The 22,223-nt window shown below is 42.4% G+C and overlaps 1 protein-coding gene across 4 annotated transcripts in view; it reads left to right on the forward strand.

Annotated features, from left to right (window-relative positions):
* Positions 1 to 22,223, forward strand: part of SHISA6 (shisa family member 6) — a 255,720-nt gene that overhangs the window by 223,667 nt on the left and 9,830 nt on the right. The window contains exons 4-5 of one of the 4 annotated variants that reach the window (XM_080560629.1): positions 4,868 to 4,930; positions 16,931 to 17,083. In XM_080560629.1, the coding sequence (XP_080416755.1) occupies positions 4,868 to 4,930; positions 16,931 to 17,083 (216 nt within the window). The remainder of the gene's footprint in view (positions 1 to 4,867; positions 4,931 to 16,930; positions 17,084 to 22,223) is intronic. The other 3 variants (XM_080560630.1, XM_080560631.1, XM_080560632.1) reach the window with 3 other exon arrangements.

Below are 22,223 nucleotides of genomic sequence, written 5' to 3' on the forward strand. Positions count from 1 at the left end.
GATCCTTGTCTCTACAATAGATATGCTTCTGCCTAACTGGCACTTCACAATTAACAGCATTATCTTGTTAAACCTGAAGAGGTGTAGGAAGGCTCAGCCATCATTTTAAAGCAATTTATTGCTTAGAAAGTGTTTACAATAGGCTACAGAAACTGTAAATGAAGACCAGTACTGCATTCAGATGCCTGATTAGCTCAGCCACATGAAAATGCCAATAATTCAGGATATGACTATTTTGGATGTCATTTCTTAAACGGTAACCTAAGAGCATGTGAGATTTTTCAGAGAAAAGATGAAGGGAAGGGAAGGGAAGGGAAGGGAAGGGAAGGGAAGGGAAGGGAAGGGAAGGGAAGGGAAGGGAAGGGAAGGGAAGGGAAGGGAAGGGAAGGGAAGGGAAGGGAAGGGAAGGGAAGGGAAGGGAAGGGAAGGGAAGGGAAGGGAAGGGAAGGGAAGGGAAGGGAAGGGAAGGGAAGGGAAGGGAAGGGAAGGGAAGGGAAGGGAAGGGAAGGGAAGGGAAGGGAATTAGGGTGAAATGGAAAGCTGAGTCACAAGACCATGGCTCCTACTCATGCTGATATAGTCATACTGTCCTCAGTGAAGACATATCTTGCCCCAGCAGTGAGGTTGCCAGAGCAAGTCACTGCTTTGGAGTACTCTGTGTCTCGAGGAGAGAGAAAACTGTTGTTTCCCTTCTGGAACAGTTAATGTGCTAAAGTTTTGCCAGTTACTGTTTTAAATGCTCACATTTCACATGCATGTCTCCATCATCTCTGTGTAGCCTTTTATCTGTCAACTCCTTTAGTGTGAGCAGCATTAGTAGAGAATAGGACAAACAGTTTGTATCTTTGGATGTTTTTAGCAATTTGATTTGAAAAATAGCTTTGCCATAGCCACGCTGGAAGTCCTTGCTGTCCTTAACTACGCTGCATAACTGCAGCCTACGCCTGGCTGAAACCCAGAAGAACTAGCATAGGTACCACAGGCTGCTATACAAAGCACATGGAAGTATGGAGACCTCCTGGGGAAATACCTCACTTTTTAAGGACAGAAATGGCTGTGTAGAAATTTTCATGCTCAGTGAAGTTACCAGGTGAAAATGTCAAGGATAGGTCATCATAAAATACAATAGGCTCATTACTCATTACCTGGTTTGCACCTTTCAAAAATAGATTTAATAATTTATAAATAAAGTAATAAATGGTGGATGAAATAACTGATAAAATACATAATGAATAACAAGTTGAACATGATCCCATGATGCACTCTTGTGGCAAAGAAGGCCACCAGCATCCTGGGTGGCGTTAGGAGAAGCACTGACAGCAAGTCGAGGTGGGTGATCCTGCCCCTCTGCTCAGCACTGGCGAGACACATCTGGAGTGCTGGGTCCAGTGTTGGGGTCCCCAGCACAGGGGGGAGAGAGAGATTCTAGAGAGGCTCCAGAGTAGGACCACAAAGATGTTTAAGAAATTGGAGCATCTGCTGTATGGGAAGAGACAGAGAGAGCTCAGACTGTTCAGTCAGGAGAAAAGAAGTCTTGGGGAGGATCTAATCAATGTGTATTGATACCTGATGGGACAAATAAAGAAAACAGCCAAGTTCTTTCACTGGTGCCCACTGATAGGACAAGAGGCAATGGTCACAAACTGGAATACGGAAAATTCCAATTAAATTTAAGAAAAAAAACTTTCTTACTATGATGGTGGTGGAACGCTGGAAGTACTTTCCACCAGTGGAGATATTCAAAATCCAAATGCTGGCCAATGCTGCTCTAGCTGACCCTGTTTTGATTAGGCGGTTGGACCAGATGATCTCCAGAGGTGTCTCCAGTCTCAGCAGTTCTGTGATTCTGTGAACTCAGGAATAGAAAAACAGCTGTAAGAGAGAAGCAGTTGCTCTCAGGGCACAGACACCCCTGATGCACACTGAGCAAAATGGCTGCCTTTGCAACCAAAAACCCTACAAATTCTGCATAGAGGAGACTGCTCTACAGTTCTGTATCTGGCAGTCTCAGCAACCCAGCTGCTGGCTGTATTGACTAAACACCACTCAAATGGCAATATCCAGAACACATTTGTGCCTGACAGTGTCATGAACTGAATATAACTGAAGTCTGGCCCAGACCTTATCTCTAAAACTTTTCAGAAGCACAAAATATTTAGACTATCTAAGAGAATAATCAAGTTGCTGATTGGCAAGTCTCATGATCTAGAAATATCTACTTTTGGAGGAGTTTTCTAATAATAAATTGTTTTCTTACTCTGGCCAAAAAGTATAAAAGATCTAATAGGAGTTGAAGACAGGTGATTGAGAACTTAAGTATATAATGTTTTTTGGTAGCAAAGTCTAAAAATACTGCAGTTATTTCTTTTAAGTCATGTCAGACTTACCATCATGTAAAGTCTTTTAAAATTGTATTACCAAAAACGTCTGTTTGAACTCCAGAAAATGTTAAAACATAATGTAGAGATTAGTGAGCAGAATTCTGTGCCATACTTGCTGGAAACTGGATGACAAGTGTCCTAGCTGATCCCAAACCTCTGAAAGTCCCTCCAGACTGAGAGGGATTCCAGAAATATCAAAGAGTTAAATTTATACCGTTCATCTTCTGATCCTGTTTTCACATTAAAGTGAAATGAGTATGGAGGAACAGAAGCAAAATCACAGGTAATGACTGCAGGATTTTTGCTTGCTAAAACTAACCAACAATGGAAGATCCAAAGGAAAATTCTATCTTAGGAGACCTGTCGGCCACTTACTGAAGGGCACTTTAGATGCCTGTGGGAACCTGACCTCCTTTCAAGGTTTGCTCATAACATACTGGTAGCCAGGCTAATAAGCTTTCTAACCTTCATTGGCTGTGTATTTGATAAGTATCTGTTTTCTAGATGGAGATGCTAAGTAAGTTAAGGTGCCTAGTCTGTTGACATCAAAAAAAAATAAAAAAAAAATAACCTCTGGTTTTAATCCTGGCTGCACACAGACATTCAGCATGTTGTGCAAGGAGATGAATTTCCAGTGAGATAAAGTAGCAAACAAACCATGTCAAGCTGTTCTTTTAATTATTATTGTTTTTACTGTGCTTTTTTATCCAGGGAGAAATAGCTTGTATGAGGGACCAAGACTTTAGCTAGGTTTTCAGTAGTTTGTGGGAAAGTAATGAGACTAATTTGAGAAACATGGTGCTAATGAACCTCGATAGGGTAGATGCCATAATGGCTGACTAACCACAAAAAGTGAGTAAATATCAGTAGAAAGATGAACTGATGTATTTCCGCATTCAGTCTTTTTGTTACTGGTGGAAAAGGAGTTTGCTTATTAAATTTACAGATGATATGAAGCTTGGATGACCATAACTCTATTAGAAAACGGGATTGGAATTTAAAATACTCTTTAAAAAATTTGAGAAATAGACTGAAAATAAATTGATTAAATGGAGAAAAATGCTATGCATTGGACTGAAACAAGAATACTAAAAAACTTTGTATATGTTGAACAAATGGACAAGTTGCAGTTCTTTTGAAAAGCAGGAAAAGCATAATAAATCATAAACTTGATATGAACCAGGAATTTTGCATCATTATGGAAAAGGAAAATATCGTGCAAGTTTGTGTGAACAAGAGTAGAGCACTTGGAAAAATCCACACACTCCACTTTGTACTAGTAAGGTCTCCTCCCGCAAACATGTCCCAGACTGGGTACCAGGCTGGAGAAGGATCTAGTTTAATCGTAAAGCGTGCAGGACACTAGGATGGAAACAAAGGCAAAACAAGTTTTATAGGGAAGTATACAGGAAATGATGTCATTTAGCTTGAAGAATAAAGTTAAGGGAACACAAAATAGCAACTTTGCCATAAAAAACTATTGCAGAAAGAACAGGGATTTTCTCCATGTTCCTGGTAAACAGGAAAAAGCAGTAAAAAAAGGTGGTCTAAAAAAGCAGTAAGAAAGTTATTATGAAACAGGTCTCCTAGGGACAAAGAGAAATATCCATGAGAGGTTCTTAAGAATAGCAAATTAGACATTAGGCATGAGATGTAAAATCCTTGAAATCTTCTCCCCCTACTTTAATACAATCCCCATACCAAACAAAGAAGTACTGGACAAAGACAGGTAATTCTTTATTGAATGTTTTTCTGGAAACTAAAGACAGAAGTCTATCAGCAGTCACTTGTCTAATGTTTTTTGTTACAGTGAGACAGAGAGAAGAAAATTTTCCAACCCAGAGGACAGTTACTAATCACAAAGGTAGCAGTCAATCTGCCTTTGACCGCTCCCCTCCTACTTTTCGGCATGGTGCATTTAATATGAATCCACCAGGTCTTGTGGTAGTCTCAGCTCTCAGGAGAGAGAGAGCTGCAGCCCAGGTGCAGCTGTTGAACTCTTCCTCCTGCATTTATGAAGCTACTGACTTGATCCTTCCCTAGACTCAATGTGACATCGCTGTTGTGTAAGGTTGTGGTCTCAGTGGGAGAGTCTGTTACCTGCGTAGCTGGGGATAATGTCCTGGAAAGCTCCGTGTGGGATGGAGAAGGAGGAGTGGAGCTGGGGCTGTGAGGTTCCAGCAGCTCCCAGGAAGGCACCACTGGTGTTGGTTTGTTCCTGGCTGGGCGTGCTTCTTACCTTTACAGACAACTCTAATTTGCAGGCTCAGCAGAAGGGGAACAGTTTGCCATTATCATGTTCTTCTTGCATCTGGAATTTTAAGTGAACTACATAACAGAAACTTCTGCTTTCTTAAGCATTTTCTTCTTTCTTTAATCATGCTGAGATTTCCTGTGAATACTGTGAGCTGTAATTATCATCTGTAGATCAGTGGGTTTGCTAAGCTGTTTCTTAAAGGGATCTTTTTTTTTTCTGTGAATTTCAGATGACCAAGAACAAAATTATAATCACCTGATACTAAACAGTGCCACCCAGACACCTACACATGGTAAGAGAAAACAAAGAGCAAAATTACACTTGTTGTAACTTTCCTCTGCCAGCCAGTAACATTTACTGGTATTAAAGTATGTTTCATGTTAATGGAATGGTTCCTATGGCAATGATGCATGAATGATGGATTCCATTAACATTAAACATAGGACCATATTTTACATTAGTGCACACAATTAAATATGGCCCAATCTTTTATAGCTTTACCTATCAACCTTGTGGTTCCCCCTGTCTGGTTGTTCCTTTCTCACTATCACATCAGCAAAGTTGTGTGAGATTTAACCATCCAAAACAGTAAAAATGATAACCAAAGAAAAGTCCGTCTTGTCAGCCAAGCCCCTCAACTCATAGTGCTGCTTGTGCATTTTTTTTAAGATACGTTAGAAGGACAGTGAATATGGGGTAAGGGCTCTTAAGCTGGCGTGATTTTGGTATCATGATATGTGGCCAGAATTTGGGTTAGCTCTACCTTAGCTCCCTCCTTGCTTTGATTGCTGTTGTGGTTTAACCCGGCTGGCAGCTAAACACCACACAGCCGTTCACTCACCCTCCCCCCTCCCTCTCTGGGATGGGGGAGAGAAACGGGAAAGTGAAGCCTGTGAGTTGAGATAAAGACAGTTTATTAAGACAGGGAAATAATAATAACAATAACAATAATAATAATAATGTGTATGAAACAGGTGATGCACAATGCAATTGCTCACCACCCGCTGACCGATGCCCAGCCTATCCCCGAGCAGCCGGCCCCCCACCCCGGCCAGCCACCCCTATATATTGTTTAGCATGACGCCAGATGGTATGGAATACCCCTTTGGCCAGTTTGGGTCAGCTGTCCTGGGTCTGTCCCCTCCCAGCTCCTGCTGCACCCCCAGCCTGCTCGCTGGCAGGACAGAGCGAGAAGCCGAAAAGTCCTTGGCCTGGTGTAAACACTGCTCTGCAACAACTAAAACATCAGCATGTTATCAGCACTCTTCTCATCCTAATCCAAAACATAGCACCCTACCAGCTACTAGGAGGAAAATTAACTCTGTCCTAACTGAAACCAGGACAATTGCCGTGGCTCAAGATTAGCAGTCAGGTGTGGGCAGCATGTCCCTCCCAGCATCACAGCAATCACAGACCACCCAGTCAAACCATCTGCCTCTTCCTGGCTCCATCCAAACCCAAACCAGTTGCTGGTTCTCCCTGCCACTGTGTAATCAGTGCAACTTCTGAGTGCACCCCAGCCCTCTGTGCTTTCTTCCCTGTTCACCTGCTGCCTTGTCTGGGTCTCCTCCTTGTTTTTCCCTGCACCCTTCACCCTGTGAATGTGAGATATTCCTCCAGCACTCACAGCTGGAACCTCCTCTCTGCTGAGGAACAAGTAAATGATGAGTAGATCTCGTCCTAATATGTATTGGTTCTCTCTACCTGCAGCTCTGAATTGCTGTATTTGTTACTCTTTGTGTTCTGGCATTTGTTTTTAACTCTCTAACTTCATCCTGACAAATATTAGGGAACTGATTTATTGTGAAAGTTGTGTGTGCTTGAATAGGAACTTCCACACTTTGTTGTAAAAAGGGGTGGGAGACTTAAAAAAGTCTCCTCAAAGCTTTGGTGTTTCCCCTTCCTACTGGGTGGGTCTTGCTGCTGCTCAGTCTGCATGTTACTTTCAGTTGTAAGACTAGTTTTTTTTTCTTCCCATCTGCCAAAGAACACAGGGGAAACATCATCTTTAGATCTTGCAGTAACGTAGAAATATTTATTGAACATGATTTGAAGGCCTCAAACTCTCTCAAACTACCTTTTAAAATATTTTTTTCTCTCTCTTTTTTCTTTTTCTTTTTTTTTTTTCTTTTAATATTTACTACTTTCATGAGAAAAGTAATAGGATCGGAATTGTATTGTCTTCTTTCTGTATGCTACCACCCTTCTGTGGATGCTTCACATCCACAATGGCCTGGGATACCAGATATGCCCCAAAAGACACAGATAAGCCCAGTTTACCTGTGTCTGTGGTCTGTGTGCAGAGGTTTTAACATAGCTCCCCCACCAGATCCCTACTGCATTCAATAATTCAGAGTAACAATGTGCTAGAACAGTTAAACTTCCCTCTGAGCCTGACAGATGCTTTTCTTTTTTATCTACTTGAGAGACAAAACCAAAGCAGAAGTGTGCATGATCTTGGATTAGAAACTTTCGTGTTCTTGTGTGTGTGTGTGTGTGTGTGTGTGTGTGTGTGTTTCCCTCCACTAGTGTGCCTTAAAAATTGATAGTTTTAAACGAAACAAGGGGAGATTAGAGGTTAGGAAGAAATTCTTCACTCAGACAGTGATGAGGCACTGGAACGGGTTGCCCAGAGAGGCTGTGGATGCCCCATTCCTGGAAGTGTTCAAGGCCAGGTTGGACAAGACCCTTGGCAACCTGATCTAGTGGGTGGCATCCCTGTCCATGCCAGAGGGTTGGATCTGTGTGATCTTTAAGGTCCCTTCCAACCCACGCCATTCAATGGTTCTATGGTTTTAAACAGTTGGGTCATACAAAGCAATTTGAATGATCTGACTACAAATAACTGTATGATTCAGAGTCATGTTTGGTTCCTAAGTTATCCATATGGTCATGGACACTTTCATTTATGATACAGGTGTGTGCTGTTGATTGAGCCGTTGCTTGGTGTCTTTAAAGAGCTATTTGGACCTTTCAGATAAACGATCAAAAGGGAGAATTCAGTATTCATAATTTATTGCTGAAATTCTGAGTAAATTCTGGCAAAGCCAAAGATTTAATTTAATTCTCTTCCAGGGTAGGACGTGGCATATATTTTCTGTGTGATTATGCAGATTTGTAGGTGGACATGAGTTGTCTTTCTCAGCACTGCGTTCGTGAGCTCTGTCCCTCAACCTCTCGTACCCACCACACTGTGACACCTTCTGCAAGGAGCAGAAGAAGGGAAAGAAGCCAGTGTCAGGCTCAAGACACGTCCTGCATCACAAGTGGCCCAAGTTCATTCTCAACTGAAGTAAAACAAGCAGAGAAATGTTCTCATGATACCAGCAGCAAGCAAGCAAGGCAGCAGATGTAGGTGACATGCCTCCAAACAAACAACACTGTTAACACAGAATATCACTTCAGCCTGAGCAGCCAGAAAATCCCCCGTGTCTGGGGGATGCACTTGGCCTGGTATATATGATGGGGAGAGTGAGTTGTTGCAAACTGGAATACCTATCAGGATGAAAACTCAGATCCTCTGGGTTGGTGATCCCATCCCCACCATCCCAGCAACTTCGTGGTTCCTTACTTTCTCCCATTATTCCCATTACAATGCCTCTCCAAAGTCATATAACCTCAGCAATAATCAGAGGAGGCTCTCCACATGTGATAGACGTGGGGCCCAGGGCTCTGCAAGGGACCTTCTCGTCTAGGAGGGATGAAAGCCAAGCCCCCTGAGCTCTCCTTTCCCCACACTGTACCAGCTAGCCTTTTGTAGGTGTAAAGCAAATGGCACCAGACCATTGGCTTCCCTGATGGTATTGGGAATCATAACAGGACCTAAGCAGGGAGGAATGATCCAGATGTCCTGTTGCAGTGGAGCAGCTGTTCCACCAAACAGTGTTTTGGAAACACCTTTCTGTACCTCTGTCTGCAACTCAGTGTTTGTTCAGCTGAGACAGAGGATTGCAAAATCCAGTTTCCATGGACTGATACTTCCTGGTGGCCCATGTCTTGCTGCATGCAGATGTCACTGTGACAAGACCTCTCTGAATGCGCGCAAAGCTTATCAGCACCATATGCAAACACTCCCTTGTATTACTGCGGCAGTTTTTTCCTGCAAATAAACAAACTGAAATAAAGTAAATCCATGCTCACAAGGACCAAGGAAAAAAAAAAAAAAAGGAAAGAAGAAAAAAAAAGGCAAATTTGGCATGAGTTATGTGAGCTGTTCACATTCAACATCAGGTTCCCAGAGGTCTCAGTCGCCAAGGGTCTCAGTTTTAACCTGGCTTGGGGTTGCGGCACACAGCTTCTCAATGCAAGGGTATGCCCATTGCAGTGGGTCGTGCAGCCATGAGATCATGATGTGATTATACCAAATTCTTCTGATGCAGGAAGGAATAACCACTAATTAATGAGGGGATCGTGTATAATCTGTTCTGTCAGGCTGCTATCATTTGATTAACCTAGTGCTGTTTGCAGCACAGCCAATGCAGGGTGAGAGGAAAGTCTCCCTTTTCCTGATGCCTGGCCAGCAAAAAATGTTTGCAGAGAGGTGACACGTTTGTGCTGTCCTGCAGAACGTGGCATGGGGAAGACACTTTCCAGTGAAGACCATGATGAATAACCAGAGGCAAGTGGGTCTGTCAGATCGTGGTCTGCCACACCAGGATTTCATTTCTGCTGTTGCTGAGGGCTCTGAGCTCCCCAGTGTGACTTTCAGCATCTCACCTCTGAAAGAAGGCTGTTGACTTTCTTTCTGGTGTGGGTCTGTTCATGTACCTAGTTCATTCCTGGGGCACTGAACGTCCCATTACAGAAATTTCTATGGGCTTTTAGCAACCTCAGTCTAAATTCTGCTTTCAGTAACCTTCAGGCCTCAGTTCCACTGAAATCAGAAGTTTAACGTTGGTTCCCTTAGCTCTAAACTTCAGCTCTAGACATCAGCTGCGTATTTTAGCTCCAAATAGAGAATTCCACACCTGCTTTTGGAGTAGTAGACATTTTGTATACAAAAGGTGAATGTGAGTGCTCAAGTACTCGTTTCTGTGTGCAGCTAAATTTTGCATATGAAATGCAGGTACACCTTTTGATACGTTAATTTGTCTTGTTTATCTACTTAGTCTTTATACAAAATAAGCACATACAAAATATTCCCTTATAAAAAACTTAAAATATGAAAAAAATAGAAGATAGGTGTACAGAACTGAAGCGGTGTAGCATTAGCTATCATAAATATATATTGACTGCCTGGGTTCAGTTTCTGTAAAGCTTATTACTTTATTTTTTACTGCTACTTAAGTTTAATCTCATTATATTCAGTGCATATTTAATTACACTAAACCACCAAAAGCCTTGTATAAACATTTTTATGTCTATATAAATAACAAGGAAATTGCTAAATAATATAGTTAGTAGGAAGTTCACATCATAATTTTTATGTCAGTTCATTTGATAATCATCTCAAAAAAATACCTGGTAAAACCAAAAACCGTAAGCAACAAATGGCTTCACTTTGAGTTTTTAATTTGGTCAAGTGCTTTTCCACAGATAATGTCTGGGTTTACTCTGACAGAGGTGAATTCAATTCTATAGCAGTACCCATGTGAACTTTAAACAAACTCCTATGCACACATGCATGTATGTGTGCCTCTCATTTATAACCCTTCCTTCCTTCCTTCCTTCCTTCCTTCCTTCCTTCCTTCCTTCCTTCCTTCCTTCCTTCCTTCCTTCCTTCCTTCCTTCCTTCCTTCCTTCCTTCCTTCCTTCCTTCCTTTTTTTCCTTTTTTTCCTTTTTTCCTTTTTCCCTTTTTTTCCCTTTTTTTTCCCCTTTTTTTCCCTTTTCTTCGTTTCAAACATTCAGGACATCTTCCTTCCCACACAGTAACAGGACTTTGGGGGATATATTGCTATAATAATTCTTGCATCAGTTTTCTAACATCAGACCAGAAACTTTGATTTGGGACAATCCCAGAGGATATGAAAATAGTTCCCTATACTGTCACATCTCCTCCAGCAATTTGTTGAGAGTCTATTGTGTTTAAGACACTGTTTACAAAATCATAACAATTAAGGACTGTTTAAATTAGATTTATCCCCAGTAGAAATATATGTGAGAAAATTAAAGATAATCAGATCTTCAGTATATAACCTACAGAACAAGTACACACATTATGTTCACTGCACTTTCTGCAAAGCAGCAGGGCTTTAATGATGGAGATATCAGTGGCAATCAGTGATTCAGCCACCTATTGCACAAACTTTGCAAAGCAAAGTACACAGAGATTGGTGTGTTGCAGTACAGTTCCAGTTACACTCTCATGAGGCAGACTGGAGCCAAGTGTTTGGTGAATCAGGATCACCATTCACCTGACTCGACCTGGAAATTTGCTGGTAATGTCCTTCAATGCAGAGCCAGCCTCAGCACAAGGGGTGTATTTGTTTTGCTCGGGTTGTGGTTGCACTTGAGTCATGCGACAAGTGATAACATGTGCTGACCTTCCTTTAGTCAACAGAGGACAGAGAACAATCTGGGGACAGAGCACAGACAGAGGGTTTCAATGGCAGCTTCCTTTACAGACTTCATCATTGAAGCAACTGGTCTTTGCTTTTTAGACAAAATATTTTGTGTGTTCAGACAAAGGAATCATTGTTTTCATGGTCTTGTTATGGAGGGACTGAAACAGGGTCCCAGCTCTGTGTGCAGCCCCTCTGCGGAGCATGGAGGCCTCAACATGCAGATGGATGCTGTTCAGACGCCCCTGATGTGGCCCATGGCCCAACCAGATGTGCCCCTGGGTCTCCATTCTCACCTGTGGGAGGACCCTGAGGAGCTTCTCTCTATGACAATACCACTGGGAAACAAAGGGCCACATGAACTGGATAGCTCTGACACTGGCCTCAGGCTCTTCTTACAGAAGCAGAAGACCCTGAACTATAATTGAGGCAAAACAGTGTCTTTATCCTAAGTGGACGTGAGACTGGTGGAAAATAAATAATTAATAGAAAAGTTCTGGAGGTAAAACAACAGCATCATAAAAATCAGAGCATGCAGAATTGCTGAACCCAGTGGCTCTTTGCTATTTGCATTGCTAGGAGTGCTGTCGGTGTGGAGCTCCCTGTGGCACAGCCAGAAGGTTGTGGTGCTCCCTGCATCACCCCCAGCCCACTGGGGGCTTGTTCCTCGCCTTAGTCCCAAAGAGCTGAAAGGAGAGAACCCCAGCTAAGCCACCCAGAGTGGATGATTTGTGTCTCTCAGTGGCTGGAGCTAATACCAACTTACTGACTTTTCTAGACTGCTGCCAGGATCACACCTGATGCATTTGCCTCTTTGGGTCTGCTTCCCCTCCCTGCAGGTGCAAGCTTTGAGCAGGAGGCACTTGCAGAGGTGGAAGGAGTTAACAGGCTGATGTTTTCCAACTGCAGTCTCAAATTTGGCAGGAATGAGTCCTGGTCCCAGCTGTGCACCCTTCTATGTGCTGGCTGCTCTCATGCCAGAGCCATGAGTTGTTTTCTGCATCCCTGTAAAAAGACAACCAAGGGAGAAATGAAAGTGTCTTTTGCGGTGATTGCTAAGTGCAATCGTACTTTCTGAAGTTTTCTCTTTCATTTTAGTTGGCAACATTATTCCTGTCACCCTGTGTTGTGGTGTGTAACGATGCTATGCCCTGTTAAGCACAGTGTGCTCAGAAGCATCATGTCAATAGTCCCTGGGTGATATAATTCAGGTATATTATTAAATCATGTGCATACATCGTAACATGTAAGGGCATCTTGCAGTGTGCTGGTATAGCTCACCCTCTTTGCTTTTTAACCCTTCAGATTGCTGTTCTGTACTCAGCCCCGAAAGACCTAATCCAAAAGTCATCCTGATATGCAGAGGTGTTTTATTTTCCACTAACTGAATTTTAAACCCCACATCTCCAATTCCTATAAACAAGGATAGCTATTCCCTGAGAGCTGCTGATTTACACCACAGAGGATCTGAGCTGGAAATGTAAAAACCTCTCTGAGATTCTTTGTGAGACATGCAAAAGACTATTAATAACAGTATTTATAACACGAAAAAAAGAAGTGTGAAAACACAGATAGCTCCCTCCAAAAAAGCTGAAGATACAAGTTGTAAATTTTAATTCCAGTGTGTGAACATCAGCTCTGTGCCTGCTATAGCAGCGTGTCATTCCCAGGACAGCTCAGGCGGTGCTAAGTCTTGGCACAGAAGGCTACCAAATGTCATCAGCAACTACCATATTTTCTTGAGGAATGTGTCCCTTTGTAAGAGCTTGCATCCGAATCAGAGAAGACTTTGCGTCTGAGCCTTCAAATGGCTGAGCAGAAGGCAGTGCTGGGGGAGCAGTGTGTGCTTTGACAGAGGACTGAAGCTATGATGAGCTGAAGCTGAGCAGCAGAAGGCTTGGTTGTATCAGCTTCTCCTAGGTGACATTGTTTGCTTTCTCTGGGTGAATGTTTTAAAAGGCATCTGTTGAAATGTCTTGCAAAATTCACACAACATATGTGCAGACTCATATGCAAATATGGAGCACATCCTTTTTGCCACTTGAGCTTTGTTTAAAACTTTGCCGTAAATTCAAGGTGTTTTTTTTTTTTTTTTTTTTTGTCTTGGTTGTCATCTGCTCCTGTCCTCATACATGAAAGTTTCTGTTCCTCATGTAAACAAACTTTGAAAGAAACTGCCTAACTGCCTTCAAAGAACAAGGACAGAGCAAGACACTTCACAGACTTCAGGTCTGGTCGCCACCACACAAGCTTTATAAATCTTGAGATTGCTTTTCAGCCCTGTGCTTGCACAGAGTTTGCAAAGTGATGAAAGTACAATGAGTCTCTCCCTCAAATGACAGCAATTTTCTTTCCTTCATAGATTATAAAGCAATGGGGTGTATGCATAAAGCAGAAGTGTGAATCCATAATGTCCACTCAGAGGCCAGCTGCAATTGCCATCCCCAGTGCATGGAGGGAAGTGCTGCAGCCCCCTAAAATCCATGCAGGTGATGTGCCAGCCCTTGGAAAGGCCATTGCAGGAGAGGTGCTCCTCTGGCAGTCCCGCAGTGCCGCAGTGCTCCTGGTTCCTCAGGAGCAGAGCTCTCTGCACTGTCACCACTCCCATCTGCTGCAGGGTGGCGCCTTCTCGAGTCTTCCTCTAAGACCCTGGTCCAAATGGTACAGGGGAGCCTTTCTGAGCCTGGCCCATGAGTCCACTGGTTTTCATGGAAGTACAACAGGGTTTGGACTGGCTCAACAGTTCTGGCCCATGAAGCGGAAGAAATGCACTGTTCTTGCTTGGTAGGTTGCCAAGAAGAAAGATTAGAGCTGCAAAGGCCAAGTCTTTGTCCACAAAGACGCCTGCTCCCTTCCTGAGCTCACCGTGCCAATGTTATGCAGCCTCGTGTGTTTGGCAGTGCTGTCCCATGTCACCAGCCCTGCCTGTGGCTGGAGCAATGCAGCACTCTGGCAGCAGTGCTGTGAAACTGCTGATGCTCAGCAGAAGAGGAAATTCTGCAGGGTTGAGCCCTCTCCTGCTGAATTAATCAGAGAGACACTTTCTGAATTTTAAGATGTTGCATTGGCTGTAAAAAGGTGTGGTTGCTTCAATGCTGTAGCAAAAGAGAATCTTGAAACCAGTAGAAATGAGGTTGCTGGGTGATGTTCCCATCTCTGTAGTGCACTATGCACTGGGTGAGCTTCATTTCATCCATGTTCCTCTGCAAATAGCTTTGCAAATTTGCCCAGACATAAACTGGGGTGTGGCTGCAGAATGGAGGTGAGGCAAACACGGTCTAATACTGATTTTCAAAGGTAAATCCAGTAACCATAGCACATTGTCCATCTTCCAGCGGGCATCTCCCATTGCCCAGAACACAGAACTGAACTGGAATGAGTGGGAATGATGGGGAACAGAGCAGTGTGCCACCTCATCTGTCTTGCAGGAAATGGGGAGATCTTCCTATTTACATCATGTTAATTAACTATGTCTTGCACCTTCCATAGGAGCCAATAAGCACCACAAATGAAAAAGAGAGACCAGAGAAAATTGTGACTCAAATACATTGCAGGAGCGATGAACTATTAAGAAACTTCTGCTGAACTGGTCCCAGAATTTAAATTGCACAGAATTTTCTCCTTACCAGAGCTTCTCAGGCCTCTGATCTTTCCCTCAAACTATATTATACAAAAGACATCTGAAGTTATCTTTGGTCATTTCAGTTTATCCCTTATTTTACTGAATGATAAGTAGCGGATTTCAAGGTGACTTCTAATTTGGCAAAATCATAATGGTCTGTTCCTGACTGACTGGATGGAAAAAGCAGTAAGAAGATGCAGTGATTCTGCACAAGCCCATCAGATAAATGTGTGGCACTTAATTTCACACACCTCATGCAAGCAGTCAATTAATGCTCCTGCTTTGGCACTGAACACAAGCTCCATACATATGAGTGGGCTTATTTCAGCTTGCCCAAACCTCCATGCAAAATGGAGATTATATACAGGTTCTGGCTGTAAAAATTGCAGAGGTGTTACCCAGGGTCCTTGCCACACAAGCACTAATAGGAGTGGGGATATAGTTTCCATGCTGATATAGTCTCTGTTGACTGGATAATATCTAATCGTTTCCCCCTCCCTGATGAATATGATGCATTTCCTAATCCTGCAGTCAGTCTGCGAGACGTGCGTTGAAGTCATCAGCAGAAAAATAATGCTCTCAGAGAGATGACACATTAGCTATATGCTCACTTGGAGTTATGTTCTTTTTACCAGGTAGTAACTATTCCAGTAGCATAGTCCTGCTCTGTAACTCAAACAAGGCTCCAGGCAGGACCCAGGCAGCAGGGGAGGAGATGATACGACTCCTGAAAAAAAAAATAACAACAGCAACAACAGCAACAACAACAACAACAACAACAATAATAATAATAATAATAATAATAATTGTGGGAAACAGTTGAATCTGGGGCAGAAGCTGTGCTTTAATTCCCACCAGTCCATAGATCAGGGGAGACAGAGGGTCTTCAGGCACATGAGTGAGTACTGAGCACATGTTGCGTTGCTCTTCATGAGCACCCTTTTGAAGAGTGGCAGGCAGGTGTGAAACCAAGCCTTAGGCATTCTGCTGCTCCTCAGCTGCATCAGAACATTTTGTCCTCTGATTTATATCATCACAGCACACTCGGAGTGGCCACCTCTTTGGTCTTTTAACCCAGCTAGTGCAACCCCATCACTGCTACAAGCCCACACAGAGCCCCTTTCCATGACCCTGTAGCCTCTTCTAGCTTTGCTCCCAACAATTGCAGCTCTTGCTATTTTTAATACTCTTATCTCTGCCTACTTTAATATTTGAACACCTGGGAGTTATAAATGCTTTACTTCAACAGGCCTCTGTCCCTCAGCTGAGCTGATGAAAGACCTTTTTCCATCCAACTTGCAGCAAAGGGATGTGATTTCAGTTACAAGGCAAACTCTGCAGATTGCCTGGACTTCACTTTTAACATTGTAGTTCAGTGCTAATCTTTATTGGCAGTGCCCTCGGCGTTAGCATCCTGACAGAGGATGTTTTGACATGGGCTGGGGACTCCCTCAGTGACCAACATAGCGCAAAAATGTAGGGGAGGGCATCCTCCAACCCTGCTTCCCCACCTCAGGATCCTCCCCAGGCCTTGCCTCATTTTGTGACTGCACCTAGATGTGCTCAGCTCTGCTTCATGCTTCCCACGTGCAGGGGATCGTGGCCATCCCTAGGGCCCACCAGATCTCTGGGGCTGGGGACTGGGCTTTGTACAGGAGCTTCCAGGTTCAGAGCACAGGCCAGAAATCTGGCATGATGAGAGAGCAACTTGATTATTAGCCCCAGTTAAAATGAACCCACAGACACATTTCTGTGGCTATGAGGAACGCATATCTTGCTGGGGTGAAGGTAGGTGATGGTGTCTGAACTTGTACAGGATGCGCTGGGGTTAGTCCCACCACACTGTGGTGCAGCCCTGCAGGATACGTGACCCACCGTCCACCAGCCCCTGGGAGGAGGGCTGCTCTGTCTGTCTGGGGACTTTCAAGACGGCAGTTTGCTTCTCTCCATAATTGCTGTGGAAAAGGAAACAAAGCCACAGGACCCATTTTTTACCAATCTGCGGGTACCAAGCTGAATTATGCCCAAGAGCCTGTTGCTGAGGCTGGCTCAGATATAGCTCTCCTCCCTAGCCAGATCTGTGGGGATGGCTCACCTCTCATCTTGTTTTGGTGCATGCTGTGGACGTGTCTTTCTCTCTTTTGTTGTTTGTTTTTCATTTTTTTGCAGACAAGCCACGGATGAACAACATCCTTACTTCTGCCACTGAACCTTATGATCTGTCCTTCTCCCGGTCCTTCCAGAACCTCTCTCACCTCCCACCATCCTACGAGTCTGCCGTCAAGACAAACCCAAGTAAATATTCTTCTCTGAAGAGACTAAGTAGGTGCCAGCTCATTTCATTTCCTTTGTATCGCATTTGCTCATAAGCCGCGGTGGGCACAACTTTAAAACAACAATCTTCCTCCCTCTGTTGTTGCACTGCCCAAGTTGGCAACTCTGGTAATGATTCTTCCGACTGTCACTTCCCATCAAGGAAGAGCAGAGAGAAAGAGTCCCTTCATTACCGTGAGAGCACACGTGGTTATTTGCTTACTGACCTCCTCACAGCGCTGCCTCCCACTCCTCCACCTCATATCTGCTGCTGGTGGAGTCATCTGAGAATCCTTTTTCTTTGTGGCGGAGCCAAGATGAGCCAGGCTGGCTCTGGCTGGCTCTGCCTCCACCAGCCAAGCTCGCCTCGGTGCTCACCATCCCCATGAGCAGCTGGAACCAGGTGACAAACCTAGGCCAAAGAAAAGCTGCTGAAATGGCTGGGAACATTGATTTCAGTAGGAGCACCTCTGCCTTTCAGCAGTGCTGAAATCCACCATGTGTCATGGTGTGTGTGTCCGGAGCCGGTCCTGACCCGCACCGTACACTAGTCAATGATGCATTTCTGATGTCTTGGCGTGTTGCTCTCTGCCCTGTTCACACCATTTAGTATCTGTTCTTTCTTGCTGTTTTACATATTGCATTGTTCTGACAACTTTTCTGTAATGCACACCACTGTTGCTGATGGTAAATCTCTTCAGAAAATCATGGAATTCTCTTCAGTTTGGTGGGATTTTGAAATAAGTGATATTTTGTGATGAAAAACCCTCTATCCAGACTGAGACATCAAGTTTTTATTACGTTTCCAAGTACATTTTTGGGTGCAGCCAGGTATTTATACTGCTTAATTTAGAAAAATAATTTAGGTGTCTATACTTGCAATAGTTTCACGGAAGGTAGGTGGGGATGACGAGTAGATCTTACTTCCTTAGTCTGTATAAAATTTGCATTCCCAATTCAGCCAGATAACAGAGACACACAAAATTAAGCAGCTGAGAAGCCCTTGGACTGTCCGTAACACAACATTTGGAGCTCTGTCTCTCAGCCATAAACATTTTCCACTCCCTGCATCCCTGAGATGAGCTGTCCATGTTCTTGCGCAGTTTTGATGATATTACCTGATAATGGGAAACTCTTGAAATCATGACATTGAAACATTACTGCTTTAAAATGTTGCTAATTTGAGATGATGACTTATTTTAATTGCTCAGATGAAATTGCATAAAAATATATCCCTTGAAAAGCCCCCAAAATGTTCTTTTATTTGCAATTGGTTTGCAATGCTTGGGATTACCTGGAATAAATACTTCCAGTTCAGAGGCTGGAAGAGCTCTTGAAATTATTGGGAGGAAGTTAGGGAAGCGCCCACCAGGAACTGCACCAATGACTGCTCTTGTTGTGATGAAGGGAATGATCAGGGCCTCTTCCAACCTGTGATTCATCTTTTGTGTTACGTGTTGTACATAGATTGAAAGTCACTGAAAGCTCCTTGAGTAAAGGATATTGATGTAGCTCACTGAAACGTTAAAAAACAACCAATGCGTGCTAACTGAAACTCCTACACCTTTCACAGCCAACATCTGGAAATGTATATCAGATTTGAACATTACTCTCTACCCACTCCATTACTCTCTACTCCACACCATGCTTACCTGACTCACACTGAATATAAATTCACTCAAACCAAGCAATGCCACCGGTGCACTGGTCATTACCTTGCTAAATGTCTGGCCCATGAAGTCGGAAAATTTTGCTTTGCAGTTGAAGAAAGGATAGGTCCCTCCATGTCCAACCTGCCCCTCAGTGTGTCACAGAAGAAGGGAATATGTATTGTCCTCCAGCACTGTTTTCTAAATATTTGTATAAAAAGATTAAAACAGGCTTGTGTTAAGGTACCAAGCTCAAATGCCTTCAAGAATGTGCTGAACAGAGTCAATCTTCCTCTCCTGAGGCATTCCTGACCCTCTGGGCAGTTACATCCCTTTCCCCATTCAGGGTACACCTGGCAGTCAACACGAACCTAAGAATATGAGAGTTCATCTCTAGCTATTGGCTATGGAAGATATGTGGGGTTCATTCACGTCTTTACCTTTTCAGCAACATCAGCCCTAGAAGGAAATCCCTGCATAACACAAGGGAAAGAGCAGTTATTTTCCTGTCACTGTCAGGTCTAGACCAGTCCATCCCCTTGCAAAGAGCCTGACAAATGCTAAACCAACAGCCTCACAATATATGTTTAGGTAACTAAATAAAACTTTCAGCTCTGAAAGTGCTAAGCATTCCACGCTTCCACTGGGCTTTCATACACTCAACACCTCTAGGATAACTGAATCATGTTCTTATATCTGGTCTTCTCCAGAGCCAAAGGAAAATAAGAAGCCAGACTTTCATTTCCAAAATGACAACAACATCATTTTCTTAGTGCATATGTAGGAGCTAAAGACAACAGAAAGTCTGTGGGAACAACAACAACAGCAAAATAGTCTGGGCTTTGCAAATGAATTATTGCATTTGAATTTTTCATATTTAAAATAATTTGTTTCTAGTGAACTGCCTTTCACGCTTAAAAAAATGTATTGTTCTGAAAAATTCAATAGCAAATATGATATTTCTATTTAAGTCAAACAAAATGCATAAGATACTCTTAAAATCTGTGTTTCAGCTTATTGTCTGGGTTTCTTCAGGCTTTCCAGACAGCTGAAGGTCACTTGTTTTCCCACAGTTAGCAGAGGCAAGTAGTGAAAGACAGTTTCTGCCCAAGAACATCTGAACTGAATAATCAAGGAGTCTCCAGGAACAAAGACTTATTTACTATCTCCTTGCTAGAGATGAGGAGCCAGAGCTCAGCGAGGCTATGGTCAGACCTACCTCACCCTATTTTATCCTGCAGCAATCAGGCATCTTTTCTCTGTTTCATCCAGGCACCTCTATAACCAGTAAAGGACAGTCATATCCACATTAGAAGGTGCCAGTCTCTCATTTGCTCCTGAGTTGCTCTGGCAAACTTACCTAGCCTATTGCTGGATAACAAGCCTGATTTTTGATGCCTAGAGCTTAATGAAGTATTTCCCAGTCTAGGAGACTCATCTAGGTGATTTGTGCAACAAGGAAGCACAGTTGCTTCAAGGCACAGACACCTGGAGACCCAGCGGGGAGGTGCTACCAGTGGAGCCAGGCTGGAGGATCTCTCAGGGCCCCTCCACGGGATGCTCTGTGCCAGCTTTGCCCTCACCCTGCTGGTCTTGTGCAGGGGAAGAGCAGTGGTGGATGGGGTGTGGGAACATGCAGCTGAGCAAGAGCATCCATGTTAATTCTGCCCTACCCAGCACCCCAGGGAAAAGCTGCTTCCAGACAAGTGAGAAAGGTCACTCAGAATGGAAGCTGATATTTTCAGGCATATTAAACCACTTGGTATTGGCTGAAGAATCATCACAAATGACTAGGCAGCTTGAAACTGTTAAAACCATTTGAAACAGGAGAGACAAGTCCAAAGAGGGAGTACACTGGAATTGCTAAGAAAGAAAAGCAGAGAAATTACCTTTGAGAAAAGCAAAAAAATGGCTCTGATGACCTTGCTTACAGACAGACATGCACGTGTTTTAGTCATGCTAACTTACAGCCATGAGAATAAAAACCATCCTTGGCTTTTCCACACTCTCTTCCCAGAACTCCACCACTCATCTCCCTAATTAGTGTCAGAGGAGCTCTGCTCTGCCTTACTGCGATGGGTTTGTCTCACTCATCTTAGACATATTGAGGTGAGACATATGGGGAAGAACACTCATTTGGGGCATTCTCTCTAAATAAGAGACGAAAACAAACAAACAAACAAAACCTCTTGGGCAAGTCAGCTTGTCCTAAAGCCAAGTCAAGAAGTCAAGATGAAGCACTCAAACATTTGTGAAGTTTGATGAGACCAACCCTGGTCAATCTTCCAAAGACTAACAAAGGGGGAAAGAAGGGGAAGGGGAAAAAAAAAAGTCTAGAAAATGTAATTTCCAGTAATTCCACTTCCAAGCATTTGAAAAACATGAGTAAAGCCCTACAAATATAATACTGATTTTGAAGAAGAAGAAGAAGAAGAAGAAGAAGGAAGAAAGAAAAGGAAAAAGAAAAGGAAAAAGAAAAAGAAAAGGAAAAGGAAAAAGAAAAAGAAAAAGAAAAAGAAAAAGAAAAAGAAAAAGAAAAAGAAAAAGAAAAAGAAAAAGAAAAAGAAAAAGAAAAAGAAAAAGAAAAAGAAAAAGAAAAAGAAAAAGAAAAAGAAAAAGAAAAAGAAAAAGAAAAAGAAAAAGAAAAAGAAAAAGAAAAAGAAAAAAAAAGAAAAAGAAAAAGAAAAAGAAAAAGAAAAAGAAAAAGAAAAAGAAAAAGAAAAAGAAAAAGAAAAAGAAAAAGAAAAAGAAAAAGAAAAAGAAAAAGAAAAAAAAAGAAAAAGAAAAAGAAAAAGAAAAAGAAAAAGAAAAAGAAAAAGAAAAAGAAAAAGAAAAAGAAAAAGAAAAAGAAAAAGAAAAAGAAAAAGAAAAAGAAAAAGAAAAAGAAAAAGAAAAAGAAAAAGAAAAGGAAAAAGAAAAAAAAGAAAAAGAAAAAGAAAAAGAAAAAGAAAAAGAAAAAGAAAAAGAAAAAGAAAAAGAAAAAGAAAAAGAAAAAGAAAAAGAAAAAGAAAAAGAAAAAGAAAAAGAAAAAGAAAAAGAAAAAGAAAAAGAAAAAGAAAAAGAAAAAGAAAAAGAAAAAGAAAAAGAAAAAGAAAAAGAAAAAGAAAAAGAAAAAGAAAAAGAAAAAGAAAAAGAAAAAGAAAAAGAAAGAGAAAAGAGAGAGAGAACTCACTATTAATCAATAGACTAGTGTTTTCCTTCTATCTACTCATCATTTCTGGCCTTTAGAAATCCACTCAGGACACCTTTTTGAATTTTAAGCACATCCATGAGGGAGAAACTTGTTTGATTGCAGTTTTATTTTGGCTAAAATTAAAAATGTCAGTTATCACATGAGCATCGGTAAAATGATAAGGGGTAGCACTATGAATACCTCATTATCCCTGTGAACTTTCTGGTGCAACAAGGATGAGATGAAACAGACTAGCAGGTTTCAGGTCTTGGAGACATTTTGGTTTCAGCAGACAAGCATAACCAGACATCAGCAGTTCCACCACCAC

This window comes from Anser brachyrhynchus (assembly GCF_964034855.1).
Source record: "Anser brachyrhynchus genome assembly, chromosome: 18".
Taxonomy (NCBI): domain Eukaryota; kingdom Metazoa; phylum Chordata; class Aves; order Anseriformes; family Anatidae; genus Anser; species Anser brachyrhynchus.